The sequence below is a fragment of the Periophthalmus magnuspinnatus genome, chromosome 13 (genome assembly GCF_009829125.3).
Source record: "Periophthalmus magnuspinnatus isolate fPerMag1 chromosome 13, fPerMag1.2.pri, whole genome shotgun sequence".
In the NCBI taxonomy this organism is placed as follows: Eukaryota; Metazoa; Chordata; class Actinopteri; order Gobiiformes; family Gobiidae; genus Periophthalmus; species Periophthalmus magnuspinnatus.
Window position 1 is genome coordinate 10,330,536 of NC_047138.1, and position 15,857 is coordinate 10,346,392.

The 15,857-nt window shown below is 37.6% G+C and overlaps 1 protein-coding gene across 1 annotated transcript in view; it reads left to right on the top strand.

The window, feature by feature from the left end:
- grik4 (glutamate receptor, ionotropic, kainate 4) overlaps window positions 1–15,857 on the top strand; it is a 200,799-nt gene that overhangs the window by 143,732 nt on the left and 41,210 nt on the right. Inside the window, exons 7-8 of the mRNA XM_033977353.2 lie at window positions 420–598; window positions 5,019–5,072. Coding sequence (XP_033833244.1) covers window positions 420–598; window positions 5,019–5,072 — 233 coding nt within the window. The remainder of the gene's footprint in view (window positions 1–419; window positions 599–5,018; window positions 5,073–15,857) is intronic.

Here is a 15,857-nt window from a genome sequence, read left to right on the forward strand (position 1 = left end):
CCCAGTAACCTCTCAGGGTGTGGTAATATATGGTAAAGTGCTGCCAGGAGCATATTTGATGAGTCCCGCTATGCTTTAATTAGGGCAAATCCTACTTACCTCACTGGAGTCACACAAGACTATTACCGCGGGATAGACTACAAGCAAGCTGCTCAAACGTCCCTTTGTAGTCAACGGTTTTACAATAATTGTAATTAAGGATAATCAGCCCTCTTGTCCTGCATGAAAGTATATTAAGTTGTTGTCAGCCGTAACAAAAGCAAAACAATGAGTCTGTGTAAAAGTTATTGAGTCTATTTGTCAAAACAAGGTAGTGATAAAAATGGATTTTCACAAAGAAATTCCCTAATGAAAAATTGGTCTACTTAGCGGTCTCTAATTCATTACGGTTAATCTCCTGATGTTATTTTCTCCTGCAGGCTTACTGAACCTGGAGCAGCTCCTCAGGCAGTTCCTCATCTCCAAGGAAACGCTGTCGGTGCGCATGCTTGACGACAGCCAGGATCCGACCCCGCTCCTCAAGGAGATCCGGGACGACAAGACCGCCACTATCATCGTCGACGCCAATGCCACCATGTCGCATATCATTCTGGAGCGGGTCAGTATGGGGCACATGTGTAGAATAAACTGCCTGGATTCATTGTGATTTATTCTAGCAACATTCCCACGATTTGTGTTAGTATAAATAGCTTGAAATGTTACTGGAAAGAGCTGACGGACTAAAATGTTCAAGGTTAAGACGAAAATGTATGTGGAGAATTCTTTCAATTTGCAGATGTACTTTGTAAGACTCATACATGGCTATCCAAAGATAATGGCAGATAAACAAAGCAAAACAAGCCATAAACCATTTGGCAGTTTATGAATTGATGAACATTTGGCAGTGGGTACAGTCTCTATCCAGTAATGTGGTCCAAGAGGGATGAAAGGAAGGCATCTTGTCAAACAAATTATATGGTTGACAGCATTAAGTCAAGTTGTAATCCACGTCTCATCTTGTATAGTGTCTGTTTAGCAGGGTTAAGAGGATTACTGCGATTACTGGCTCTTAATGTAAGAATCTATTTTGGCTAGTTTTAAGCACAACATAATTTTATGCAGCTCCTTTACCCCTCTGCATTTCTCTTTCTTGTTGGTAATGCGAGTTTAAAATTGCTTTAGTCTCACATGTGGTCTATTAGCGCTAGCGCCCTTTCTGAGCTGAGAGCCTTGCCGAAAACTAACATCTCAGAGCACTCTTAAAACTGTTATAGCTTTGTCTTCAGCATGTTGGGTCCTCTGCTGGTCGGGCTTCTTGTTTGTTATAGGCTTTTAAAATCCCATGCTGGAGAAGGGGGGGGGGGGTGTTCGGCTACGGCATATGGGCGCACAGTAATTAATACACACCTCATTATGTGCTGAAGGCGATGGATGCGCAGTGCGAGTGGAGGTGACAGTAACTGAGGGACAAGAGACGAGATGTTTCTCTCATATGTCTTTCTCATTCTTTAAAGTCCTTCTGTCTTCACCTCGAGTCCCTCACCTCAATCAACCGTTCACGCTCCCATCAGCGGTCATCTGGTCACCATGGCAACGTTGGCCACCCTGGGTCTGAAATCAGTCAGTCGCCACAGTGGGATGTCTTTCTTTCTTTTGTTCAGTTCTTGCCTTCTGTTTCACTATGTATTGTATTCTTCTTTCTGTAGTTTCATAAAATGCTGTTTGATTATTTTTCTCTCATGTCTTACCTTGGGTACCACTGTGTGAGGTGTTCAGCATTTGTAGTGTGAAGTTGGCACTGCTACTCTTTTGTTCTGTCTGTACACTTTCACGCAGTATCCAGTCTGCTATGATGATTAATTTGTGTAAATGGAAACGTCTGTCTTTGTTTCGCAAAGGATTCCCCACACTCTCTTGTTACATCAAACCCCAGTGTCTCTATGTGAGTTTCAGTCTGCTGCCCACCATTGTGAATGTGTAATCACATTCAGTCAGACCAACACTGTTGTGCATGGTTGGACAAAACAAAAGACTGATAATAAGCCTGGCATTTCTACTTCCAATTGCTTACTCAAAATACTGAGGAATGTATTCAGTTAATAGGTTAATCCTGAATTTCATGAAGTCATAGATTCAGATGGAGGGCACAGGCCATGTCTCTATGGGAGATTTACTGTTTTTGAAAGAAATCTCAGAAATGATGATCCACAAATATTGAACAGTATTATTTATTAGTAATTGGCTCCACAAATTTATTAAGCTTATGAGCCAAAGTTCCGTCAGCTGACAACAATGATGTCTTTAGTATTGAATTAATAACAGTTTAACTTTATTTGATTGATGTTGACACACGAGCCTCTTACACTTTTTTACTTACCTGCAGTAATTACAAAAACATTATTCACATACCAGGTCAACAAAATCTGCAATCTGACAGTTAAAAAGAAAACGTAACCATCAATTTCTACTTGCCATCATGCTCAGTTTAAACTATGGGTATTCTATAATGCGATGTCACGTGAAGCCAACCTATAGTATTATGGGAGCAGTATCATTCTTGTGCTAATGACAAACTTTCAGGTCGTAGAGTGGTGCAGTGATCAGCCCACGGAGGTCATTAGCTTTTTCTGCAGTCTGCCAAACTTCAATCTTTTGCATGTCTCCCTGGGTTCCCTCTGGCTTCTTCCCACCATCCCAAACCTGCATATTCTAGTAAAAAAAGGAGCCTATTTTACCTGGGCAATGAATATGAAAGTGGAGAGTTTAATATGTCCTTGTGCCTTCAGGTTTTGGTCTGCCGAAAGTCTCTATTTGATGCATCAGGCACTAGTTAAGTACAGTCCCTAAGACACTGAATAAATAGATGCCATATTGCCTTGAAAAATGCTGTTAATTTGTTTATGTTCTCATCTATCCAGCAGACATAAAGCAGCTATACCTTCCCTGGAGCAATGACTACACCTCATATTTTCCCTGTAAAAGCTTTAAAATATATTGAGTTCATTCCAAGTTTAATAATGCAAGTTGTTCTTGTTTAAAGTAATTTATGTTTTTTTTCGACTTCACTTATGTTACATTATTAATACTCTTTCTATTTAAAATTCAACACCTCACAATGATGTTTTGTTTTTTTTTGTTTTTTTCTCAGACACATTATTTTTCTATGGATATGAAAGAAATGCATAATGATACCACCTGATGTTATAAATACTGTATTATATAGTGTATCGACATGAAGAACAGAGGATGTTTTTCCTCCCTCACTTTTGATGTGTTTCTGCTGTCATTTAATGAGCGAAGGTTTGACATATAGCCTACTGTACAGTGGAGCTCTCAGATATTAAACAGCATTCTCTTGGGGATGAACAATAACTAAAGTATTGCATTGACTCAGACAGTCTGGAGATGATGGACTCGTACTGAATCTGAGTGAACCTGGGGAGCTCTTTGAAGCAAATAATTTGATATTCAAATATTGCGACCAATCATATATAGTACTTCAACAGTTATATACATGTCACGGTTATTATTTAGATATGTGTTGTCTTTAGTGATGGGACTTTCAGCTCTTTTATGAGATCTGAATTTTGTTGAATCTGTTCCTTTTAGAGAGCCCTTCAAAAACTGGCTTTTTTACTATTTATTTATACGCCAGAAGCCAATGTGAGAACTCATTTTATCTACAAACTAATCACGGAGAGTGTGTTTACCCTTCGGAATTATGCATAATCTAAAAAAAAGGGTCGCACTATAATAATAATAATAATAATTTTAAAACAAACTGCTATTACGATTTTTTGTGCACAAAGCTTTCACTCGTGTCGCCTGCTCCGCTTCTGTATCATAGACTGTATAAAGTATATATATATATATATATATATATATATATATATATATATATATATATATATATATATATATATTGTATATATATATTGTATATATATATATATATATTGTATATATATTCAAATATAGCGACCAATCATATATAGTACATTTTTACACAGATATATGTATATCTGTGTAAAAATGCATACAGATGAGAAAGAAAAAGACTTGGTTCTCTTAAAAACTGAGATGCACATTCACGTTAAGGAGCCGTTCAAAAGAGCCGACTCGTTCACAGACGTTACATCACTAGTTGTCCTTCTCATTCATATTTGAGAAAGTAATATCACTGTCATCACTTTAAATAACTCACTTCAACTAGTGTTTTATGTTCTTTTATCTTTATTGCATGCATGCCTTTTATTTGACCATATATATACTCATAATGGCAATAAAACATTTTCCGATTCTGATATCCTCTATGTTGTTTATTTTAGTTGGTTAGCCAAATGTCCAAGCATAGCACACAGACTCATTGTTGGAAATCTTGTGGTCTGAGAATTTAATCGTGTGGTCAGTTCAATCGAGATTCCAGCCGCCTTTTTGTTTTGGTAGCGAAGTAAATATACACAACTAACCCCTTTATAAATCTCCAGTGGTGTTGCAGATGACCTTCTTTTAGAGATTATATGTTGTTTTTCATAAAAGTTTAGAAGTTTAAAGTTTGTTTTGTTACTTTGTTGTAGTATCACTCCTATCACACATCCCTGGGGCCACGGAGTCTGTGTGCTGCATCTTCCCTGCTGCTATTAATGAAATGAAACGATGGAAGTTCACCCTGTCCTTCACAACTGCTTCTCCCTGTGACTTTGATTTACTCAAATTGTGAGACAGGACAGCGAGCGGCATACTAATGCTCTCAAGAAATTAATTGCTCCATTGAGAGGCATCGTCAGATAAGAACGTGTCTAGTTTTATCAAGATGTGGATTTGATCTGTCAGCAGCTGCAGTACACTGGAGATGGACTTCCCCTGAATCACTGACCTCCCACCTCCACTCCTTTTACTGGCTTCATGCTTTTATTCTTTTGTCAAGCGGTGACCTCCAGCTTAGCATCCTTTTGTTTAAAATCCACCCCTCCATTTTCCCGTTTCTCCTATATTGTTATATTTTTGTATTCTGACCTGTGTTTCTGTTCTCTCTGCAGGCGTCTGAGCTCGGGATGCTGTCTGTCTACTACACATACATTTTTACATCTCTGGTAAGAAATTGTACAGTATTTTGTGCCGTTTGGTGTTTTAACGTAACACAATAGACATTTCTCAGTTCAGAGCTGTTTATGCTTTTGGGATGGTCCTCCTTCTACTTGTTTACTTTCCATAAACAACACTATATGGCCTAAGTTATTTATTTTCACTAAACTATATGTGTGTGGGAAGATTTTGGATGGGTCATTGGTGTGTTTGTGGCTTAAAAAGCATTTGGAAAATGTTCCAGTGGAATATTTAAAGTACTGACCTTTATGAGCGATGTGATTTGGGCACATCAGGGCAAAGAGATGTGAGGGTTATCATAAGATCATAAAGATGGTGCCTCGGAGAAAATTTGATACTATAGTAAACTTAGCAGATAGCTGCTCCCTAATGGAAATTAATGAGGTTGGAAACACTTTGCTCTAATAGTGCTGTGGGGAGGATTCATATCAATCTGATTTATGACTCATTAAGAGCAGACCGCAGCTCTTCATGTTGTGCTCCACAGCTCCTAACAAAGAGCAATGTAAGACTGCTCATGTCTGCAGCCCTGTGACTTTGGCTCATATTTCCCCTTCACACATTTTAATTGTATTTATATGTGATGCTTCTGTGTGATACTGCAGAGCATTTCTGTCCAGGACACTTAGCTCCAGCCTTGACCCTGATGTTTTACTTTATGAGGTAGTAGCCCAAATACAATGGTTTAAAGTACTTCATAGCAAGCAGCGCTCTGTTAGTTTTTTTCTTCAAGATGTTTGTAATTACTAGAATAGCCGATAGAATTACCAATATGTTACACACATGTTATATGTGGACCTTTAGCTCTTTTTCTAAAGCATCACTTTCAGTGTTAGAGATATGAATTTGAACAAGTGGCTGTGTTGACTTGCTTGTATTTGACTGAAAAAGAGAGCCATAATTACACTAATTGCCTAATGGATTTTGTCAGTGTGCAGCGGTACACAGGTTTGACTTGAGTGAGTCTAGGTGCCGCCACACTGTTAGTGACACCATCTGCTCCAAGGACCTTCTCCTCTTCTCAAATCCACAGTCCTTCAGCAGTGACTGCATCCTTTAGTCAACACACTGTAAACTTAACTTGCTCTGACACGTCCAAGAAAATGTACCAGCTCAAGAAATCAGAGACATGAGACAGAAAGACATCGAATGGGTAGGTTCAAGGCTTCATTTTGAAATTTCTTGAAAACATTAACAAGTAGGTCCAAATTTTCACTTGTCAGAGGAAAAAAATCATTTGAAAGACATTCAAACTTTTCTTTTTTACTTGAACCAGTGAAAGTTTGAAGGCACAATATGAAAGAAAGTGGCCTTGGAACCTTCCCTTTGATCAAAACTCAATGTAATCTGCAAAAATTGCTGCCAAAAGTTAAAATATCTTTTATTATGCATGCTCAAATAAAAAGTCTCCCACAAAACTCCCTGTGATATGGGAAAGAAGACTTGTAAAGTTCATTCTCTATAGCTTTACCACTGTATAGTACATTGTAACTTTTTATGTGAAATAATATCATTAGTTGTATTCATATGTAATGCCTGTATAATATAGGTTTAAAACAGATACATAAAACATATATTTTAACCTAATATTTGATTGCAGTAATGGCTTTTATAATCCGGCTACACAAACAACTATGAATGGGTAATTACATTTATACTATGTAGTGCAGCACACCCCGGATGGTGCAGTTACTTAAGTTAAGATGCCATTTAAACTGTTACTATAAATGTCTGCACTAAAGTATTATACGCATTAGATCAGAAGTAAAGTTCCACATAACTTCGCACTGTGCAGCAATCTTATATAAAATAATTGTCTTCTATATATACAAAAGCTGAACTCTTTCTTCTTCACTTGTTATATCTGCTGTGTAATGTTATATTTTTCATGATTTCCCCCTTGTGGTGCCTGGGTGCTTTGCTGACACTTCATTTATCTGCGCTCCTGACACCCCTGACTAACGACGTGCCAGACTGCTCCCCTGCCTAATCGCTTTCTCCGGAATCATCTCACAGCACTCATCAACACAACACCTCACATTCTGTCTATTCCTTTTATGGACAGAGAGGTTGGCATCATTTGTGCTTTGTTTCATTTGCATGCTTTGTTCTTAATCCCATAAAAAGACGTATTTGAGATGGCAACACCTTAAGTGTTAACACTCTGCATGCATAAGGCCATGCTGTAGTCAATAGTAGGCTCTGCACACAAGATGGATGCATGGGCAGAAGGGCTCATTCATCAAGTGTCATTATAGCTGTCCTCACTGAGAACGCTGCTAAGCTTCTCTGCCTTTGTGACCCTTTATTAAGAGCCTATAGCACATTCAAAGAGAAGGTTACAATATGTTCTGTCCTCATCAACATTATCTGCGCTCCACTAGACCTGGATAATGCAGCCTAATTTAAGAACAAGCGTTTACTTGGGTTAATGGGGCTGATCATTATGAGGTAGTGATTTGGGAGTAAAAAAGACATTACATACAGATAATGTTTAAATCTTAAGATTGTTTGGTTTTTGACTGCCTTGTTTTCCCTCATCTCACAATAGTTAACACTAAATCATAATATACTCAGCGTTAATTTAGTGTCCCTTTGCGTGTAGTTGGGATGGGTATGTCTCTTTCTTGTTGTACATTTTTGTAAGATACAGTGGGGGAAGAAGTACTCGATTTTGTTACTTAAGTCAAAGTACAGACACCGGAGAAAGTAAAATTATCACATGAAAAAAACAACTTAAGCAAAAGTATTAAAGTATGTGTTTAAAAATGTACTTAAAAGCAAAAAGTTGATTTTCATATGTAGTGATTTTAATAAACATTTATGCAGAATTTTCAACAGAAACAATTGAATTAATATATTTTTCGCCTTTTTAAACCTCAAGCTTTTCAGCAGGTCACAAAGAACAAAAAATACTTTTACTTTTCAGTCCTGTTCAAAATGTATTGAAGTAAAAGTAAAAGTATCTGTTATAAAAATTTACTTAAATAGAGTATAGATACCTTTTTAACTTAAGTACAGTACTTTACTACTTGTACTTTGTTACGTTCCACCACTAGTATTTTATAAATTCAAGTTGAGATAATATTATTACATATTGAATAGCTCAATTGTTGTAATTCCAATGAGAAACACTGATATTGCATTTAAAAGTTCATATGCATCCATCTTCTTGTTGAAGTGTTTCAATAGGCAGTCCTCCCCTATAACCTGTGCGCACAGCTCCTCTGGGTCATCTCAGCTCCATCTAAGTGATTTGTATCCCGCGATCCGGCTACTCGTCCCGATTGAATACATCACCTCCACTCGCAGTGACTCATCGCATGTTGACGGGACTGGATGTCGTTTGAAGGTTAGCTGAGAGCGGGAACGGGCCCACCTCAGCCTTGTCTGAGATCTTGATGAAACATATTTTCACATTCAACAGTCAGAATCCAGGCGTTGACACACACTGAAGCCTGACATATTACCCCCCTTCTCTCCCCTCACTCTTTCCGTTTGTTTTCTTCTTCATGTCCCATTTCCCCTCGCACAGCCGTGATCCCTCTTGTCAAAGCAGTCATTGTCATGCGCTGCCAGCACTTCCTGACTGTCACATGCACATAAACACCAACACAAGAATTAGAAAAGTCAAATAACATGCACAATGACGCATTCAGCCTCTGGAACAGCGAGCTCTGCTGCTTATCACACTCTATATAGACAATTGTGTGTGTGCGTATGACAAAAAGACATGCACATGGATTGCTTACATGGACGCACTGAAATTGGAAGCTTTTGTGAAAGACAGCGTCACTTTTGTTTCTTTTTGTGTTCACAGACAAATATTAAAGTTGCATCTGATATTTGCTTTACGGATTTTCGTAACACGTATTGAAAGTTTAGCACAGTACAACACGAAACGAGATTAAAATGGATGACCTATTCCTGCCAGTTAATTCTTCACTACACTAAATTCTGCGTGAGGGCCTTCACTCTGATACTTGTGCACACTTAAGTCTGATTAAGTATGCAGTTGCACTTTTCAAACTCAACCTGCTATTTAATCCACTCTGTAATTATTTGTCCTTTAATTCTCAAAAGCCCTTTGCTGATTGGAGTCCACCTGCAGTTCTGTTTGAAAAACTAATAACAGGACTCAACCTAATAATTGCTTTTGCTAATATTCATCTTTTTATTCACCGTCACAACTACGGGACTTTTTTCAACAGTCACGCTCGTCTTATTTATAAATGGACTACACACCGAAAAACACCACAACTCCTACGCATTTATTCACCGTCACAACTACGGGACTTTTTTCAACAGTCACGCTCGTCTTATTTATAAATGGACTACACACTGAAAAACACCACAACTCCTACGCACAACTTGGTGTAGATGACTTATTGACCCCAAATCATTCTTGTCAGTCAAACTGCTTTAGAGGGCAACCACTGTGACTGAAAACGGCAGCAATTTAATTAATGCCTCTCCACGGCTTATGTAAAGTTCATATTTTTCTTGTTTAGACAGAGAGTTTGAGAACCAATCAACTGAGTAATGGGAAAGGTAATAGGCTGCGTGGTCGCTGACAACAGAGAGCTGCATCTATCCATTCAGAATATAAACTATGTCATTAATATGTCAAAGCAGTGTGTTCCTCTAAATGCAGGGATCATTTGTAAGGCAATACCATATTACGCTCAAATTCAAACTAATGCAGATGATTGTAAAAATGACTGTAAAATGTGATAGCGGTGTCAAACTTAATTACATTTCCTAAGTGTGGTGGATATTAAAACAGCAGGGAGCAAATCTGTAATTTATGTAACTAAGACATCAAGTTCTATCATTTACCAATAAATACATGAGCACTCTTTTTCAATGTTCAAAGGAATATGGGCAGACGTCAGCAGCGAGACGAGTTTAGGCTAGGCAAGGCGAGTTTATTTGTATAGCACAATTCTTGAGCCTGGATTTAAACATTGTCAAAGTAGAGGCCTGTCTCACATCTTCAGGAAGACTGTTCCAGGTTTTAGCTGCATAAAACTGAAACCATCAGTCTCCATGTTTAGTCCTGACTCTGGGCTGCAGCAGGAGGCCGGTCCCTGAAGTCCTCAGAGTGTGAGATGGTTCATATGGCACTAACATGTCAGAGATGTACTTTGGTGCTGGGATTTAGGATTGGAACACTGGCACATTATGGCTTCTGTCTTTCTATTGGTTTTTGATTGATTATTTTTTATTTTGAGCATTTGCAGAGCACAAAGTAATGTCTGTTTTTTAATTTACGTAGCATATATGTATTAAAACATATATTATTAGTTATACACAGCGAAAATTCACTATTCGCTCAAAAGGGAGTGAGAAGAGAGATTTTTTGTTGTTTAGTGAGCTTGTCATTTCTTTGATTGCTATCTGATATATATTCATTAAATAAGTCATTAAATTGATTTACTATGTCATACTTGTTAGAAATGTCACTTTTGTCAAAATAATGTGGATATGTTGAAGCTGCTGTAGTAGTTTTGGACTCAGATCCATTTATGTGCTGAGAATCACTCATGCTCAAAGACCAGCCATGTGTCAGTAGAAGAAACAGAAACAGAAGAACAACTGTGTCATCACTCAACTGTGTGTGTATGTAGATATATTTTAAACAGGTGTAGATCACTTGCACTTTATTCAAGCTATAATTAATAGTAGAGAGCTTCTTTAGTTTGTACTTGGACATCTCTTCAGGATGTGGGTTTACCTAATTTAGAGTTCATTTTAATCACTTTTTTGTCCTCCTATGGATATTTTCTTGTTTAGAACTACAGTAGAAATCATGTAGTACACTTTTAGACCTGTTTAAGCTTTAGATTGGAAACAGACCTGCAATAGTCCCATTATAGACCTGGTTTAGATCTAGTGGTAAGCCAACTCTTTTCTTTGAAGGTACAGTTTGGTGGTGCACTATGTGGGTTTATATAACCAGAGCCAGTCAACAGCTCAATTTGCACTATGGCAACAGAATCACAGAGGAAAATATGAGAGGGGAGCATTGTGGTCTCTTTTAATGTCATTCACAGGATAGTTTTATTTAACATTTTATTCAGCTATAAAGATGGCAATGGCCAGCATAGGTAATATTATCAGTATAGAACACTGTGTGGGAACTTGTTCAAACTAATCCATCTGTCCTTGGAAGTGATTCAGCTCGTATTTGATGAAGACTCTAATTGTGTGTCCAGTACCTTGGCCGCCCACCTTTTTGTCTTGTCTCATCCATCTAGCCTTGCTCTTCGTCTAATGATTCAATAAAAATCATCAATAAATGTATCAAGGACTCAAACTCTTTTCTTGCATTGATCTATTCCTGGGTCTATTACATGTGAAGTCTGATTCTCAGCGCTTAAATTGGCAGGATCACTATGAGTTACTTGCATGGAGAGTGTGAGGCAGCTGCCACATTTATTGGCTGATTTGTAGAGTGCTATTTCTTTATTATCTTTGTTAAGTGTTGGTAATAAGGAATAGTGCAAGCAACCTTTCTTTCCGTACTAATTATGGGGATGCGATGTACATGTAGACTTTGACCTCTGCTTTGAAACCATCACATCCACTATTTCACTCTGCCCTTCGTTTTATTACAGGTGATGGATATGAAACTCATCACTGTATTCTCTATGAAAAAGTAGGCTGCCATCACTGTCTATTAGAAGAGAACAGCATTGTATGAAATGTATCTATTAGGGACTATTTCAAAAACTGTTAGAATATCTCACCTGCCTGTTACTCATTGATACCGGAACATTTAATACCAGATCACATGACTGCATAAGGCTAACGACTATAGCTGCACTAAAACTAAGACGAGAAAGAAGGCTTTTAGCTGTTTGGCTTCACAAAAATGGAATACACTTCAAGGAAAAGCAAAACTGGAGACTTCGGTGACACAATCGCTGTCTAATAATCCGGTAACAAATTTTTATACACACACCTGCACCTTTTTTTAATGTTTTATATGGACTTGTATAGTTGTTTGTTTTGTTACGTAGGAGTAAGTAATATAGACCATGTGTTATACTTTGGGTCTTGTCCTTGAACGCTGAACTAACATTGAAAATCTTCCAGAATTTCAAATACACTTTTCAATTTTACGTAATCGCAAAAAAGTCATTATCCACTGGAAAGTAATCTACAGTTCCAATGAGGGCATACGAGATGTAATGATGTCAAGTGTACTAAAGCGCGATGAGGAAATGGATACATACATGACCTTAAACTACCTATCATCAACCTTGCTGTATTATTTGAGCTTCCTATTTTTCCTATGTGAGATTTCTACTTCATTTTCATTGTATGAGTCTTATATCATCATAACTGTGTGCTCCAGTTTGTTATTTTCTCACAAAGAAAAGTGTCAGGTCCAATGACACGTATCCCGGTATTCATAAAGGGCACTCGTTAATTATTGATGCCTAATTTGAAGAGGTCGGCAGGTCGGCCAGGCGCTTTTTTATAACTGACAAATCCATAAAGAACACTTGTCGCCAATAAGAATGTTTTGAATTTTTACAACATGGACCTGGCTCTCAATTATTTCCGTTGACGAGACTAAATATGTGTAGTCTAACGCTAATGTATAACAAAATTTGGTGTAAAAGGTCCTAAATGTTGCAGATTATAGCCTAGACGCAATCAGGACAAAGTGAAATGCTAAAACAAGAATATACAAACTTAATTGGGATAATTGGTTAATCAGCTTTCATAAGAGATACAGCTCTTCTGATTCTGATTGTCTGTTATTGACCAATGATTTTCTAACTTTCTGCTGCTTAAATCAATATTTTTGTTAAGCCCTGTGAAGAATCGTTTCAGTGGAAATATGAAATAGCCTGTATGTCATCATTTTACCACAATTGCTTTTAAAATGTTTAGCCTAAGAACAAAGCAAATTTTGAGTCATCTCTATCTTATTAGTATGTGACAGATTCCCCACTTTCTTATCAGCCCAAACATGACTTTCCAATAATATTATAGAAACTCTGTGTACCAAAGGATTATACAACTTTCACAGCCCTTTTCTATCTGAGCAGATTAGAATGACATTGGCTGAAAATGTGTGGAGGTGAAAGTAAACATTTGAATGCAGTGTTCCACCTCTCAGACCTGCTTCTCTGTATAGAGTCACTATAAGCCAAGGACTATAGTGGCATATTGATCATTGGGTCCCATTCCTCTCCTCACCTCCTACAGCCGGCTCCGGTCCTTGTGTCTGGATGACTCACTGTTGACAGTTGTATTACACACCATTATCTCCCAAATCCCTGGGCCTTAGACGGAGCTCGTTCTAGGTGATGCTCACTAAAGTTTAAATTGCTCTCTGGTTTCCTTCCTTTTTGTGTTTTAGGTCTTTGTTCACTCATCACACAAATTCTCTCTTTTATTGTCTTTTCCTTTACAGTGACGATGGTTCTGCACACCTCTGTGGTTTTATAAAATATCACTAAAATATCAACTTTATAAGGTTGGCTGTGTGATTTGTGTATGTACATGAAAAAGTTTACTTCTCACAGTATGGAACATTAATTGCAAAGTATAATCGAGACAACTGTTAATTGGTTGACTAAAAGTTTCTTGTTTTAAAGTTGCATACAACAACAACAAAGCCCTATGTGCTTGTTTCTCTGCTCTCTGATGCTGATGTCCTGTAAGTAACACTCCAAGTGGTTTAATTAGAGTGCAATAGCTTTTTATGAGCATTAAATCCACATAAATCTAATGCTGCCACTGTCTTAACACATTTAGTGTCAACCAAAAAGTCATTAGTGGTATTTGAAGCAAATATAGTGTGGATGTCTTTGCGGTTTTAATCAGCTTGATGGGCTTTCTCTCTGATGAATGGCTCCAGTTATTGTATTGTGATAATCACACAGTCAGACAAAGAGGCACAGACACAGGTTCAATAGATGAGACAGCTAAACTGACTGCAGCCTGTGATGGTATCCATTCAGAGTCAATAGGATGCTCTCCACGGGGCTTTCTTTGATATAACCTCTCTGGGCAGGTACAGATGTCTTTAACAGGGCGTTCATTTCAATGAGGCTGTCCTTTTTTTCAAAGGCTCGCTCGACATCAAGCCACTAATTAACCCCTGCTGGCTTATGTCATGTCACCTTTCTATGTGTTTGTAACCTCAGGCAATTTCTTCATTTTCTATCATAATCCACATTATTTCAAAACTGAATGACTTTCCATTCAGCTCTTAATCTTTATGTGTTGTGTGAGTCAAGAAGGTTTTACGGCTTTCACTCAGCGCCGGACCCACTGATCCAATTAGGCTGGTTCAGTGGATTGGGTATTTCACTGCTTGGATCATAAATGTGCACACAGATTCTACTGGAAAACAAAATGTCCATTATACAGTCAAATAAAGTCTGTCACTGCCATTTCTCTAATGTAATCTGTATGAAAGAATGGGGAGTCTGAGACGGGTCTGAGACATGTTCTCCCATATCTTATGTTGTCATACAAGTCAGTGCTCTATAAACTTGGGCCAATCTAATCTTTTCTCAGCTTCTTACGAATATAGTGGAAATAAGTATGTCACCTTATTTGGATTGTGTGGCTGATGTGCATGATGTGTCATTGGAGAGTTATTTGTATTTCTCATTAAGACCATTTGATGTGGAGAGACTTGGCTTTTTCAGAATTTAGTAATTGAAAAATACATAGATCTGATTAATATTTTTAAGAAGATCTTGGTTGAGGAGATTGCTGCTAAGGCAGGGATAAAAAACACTCAAGCTAACACATATTTTGTTAATTTAATTTTTGTTGATTTCATTTGAGGATTTATTTTAATGTTCATGTACTTTTTTCTTTTAAAAACAAGCATATTCTGAATTACATTGGCCTTGTGCATTTTGATGTGCTATCCTCCATCATAAAAATCTGCTGGGGTTTAGAAGAAAAGCCTGTTTCAGATTCCAAACATATGCATACGTGTGCAATATTTATGGTGTTTTTGGCCTCCACTGCCATTGAATGATGCTGGGCATGAGGTCGGCACCTCACAAATGGCTTGTTATTGTCGCAGGTCAGTAATAAGTCCATGAATAATGAAATCAAATTGTTAATTTGTTTTTGAAGAGCGTGTGGTGATGTATGCTGTTATTATATAGTTGAAACACAGCTCATGCATCAAGAGCTGCACACTCAGCTAAGATGGATGCTATGATCATTTCATGCCCAATGAAAGAGCTGACCATAGGAATGATGGAGAGGACTGCTGAGTGACCTGTGAAGATCAGACTGTCGACCTGTATTTTAAAACACACACATGTTCAAAACAAAAATCAAAGCAGTTTTTATTCACACAATTATTTTTCCAATTGCAAAAATATCACCAGAGATACTGTAAGTCTGTGACTGTGACATTCAGAGCTGTGTAATTAAGTGGAAAAGACAGCAGGCTTTAGGGCTCACTCTGAAGTTATGTGAGCGCTGATACAAGCATGAAATGAATTATTAGCAGAAAATTGCACGTGCTTACCAGAATAATCTGTTAACCACCAAAATGGATTTCACTCCAGAGGGACGACAAGATGAGGTCTATCGAAATTAGCATTGTGTAGGTTTGCCCTGCTATTACAGGAGGCCATTAATTAGCTGTATCATTAGAAAAATCAATATGCAATTTGCAGAAATGTTACGCCTTTCACAAGATCATTAATTATATTGTGGTTAATGTCATGAATGATTATTACCGATAACATCTTATATAACATCTCTATATTGGA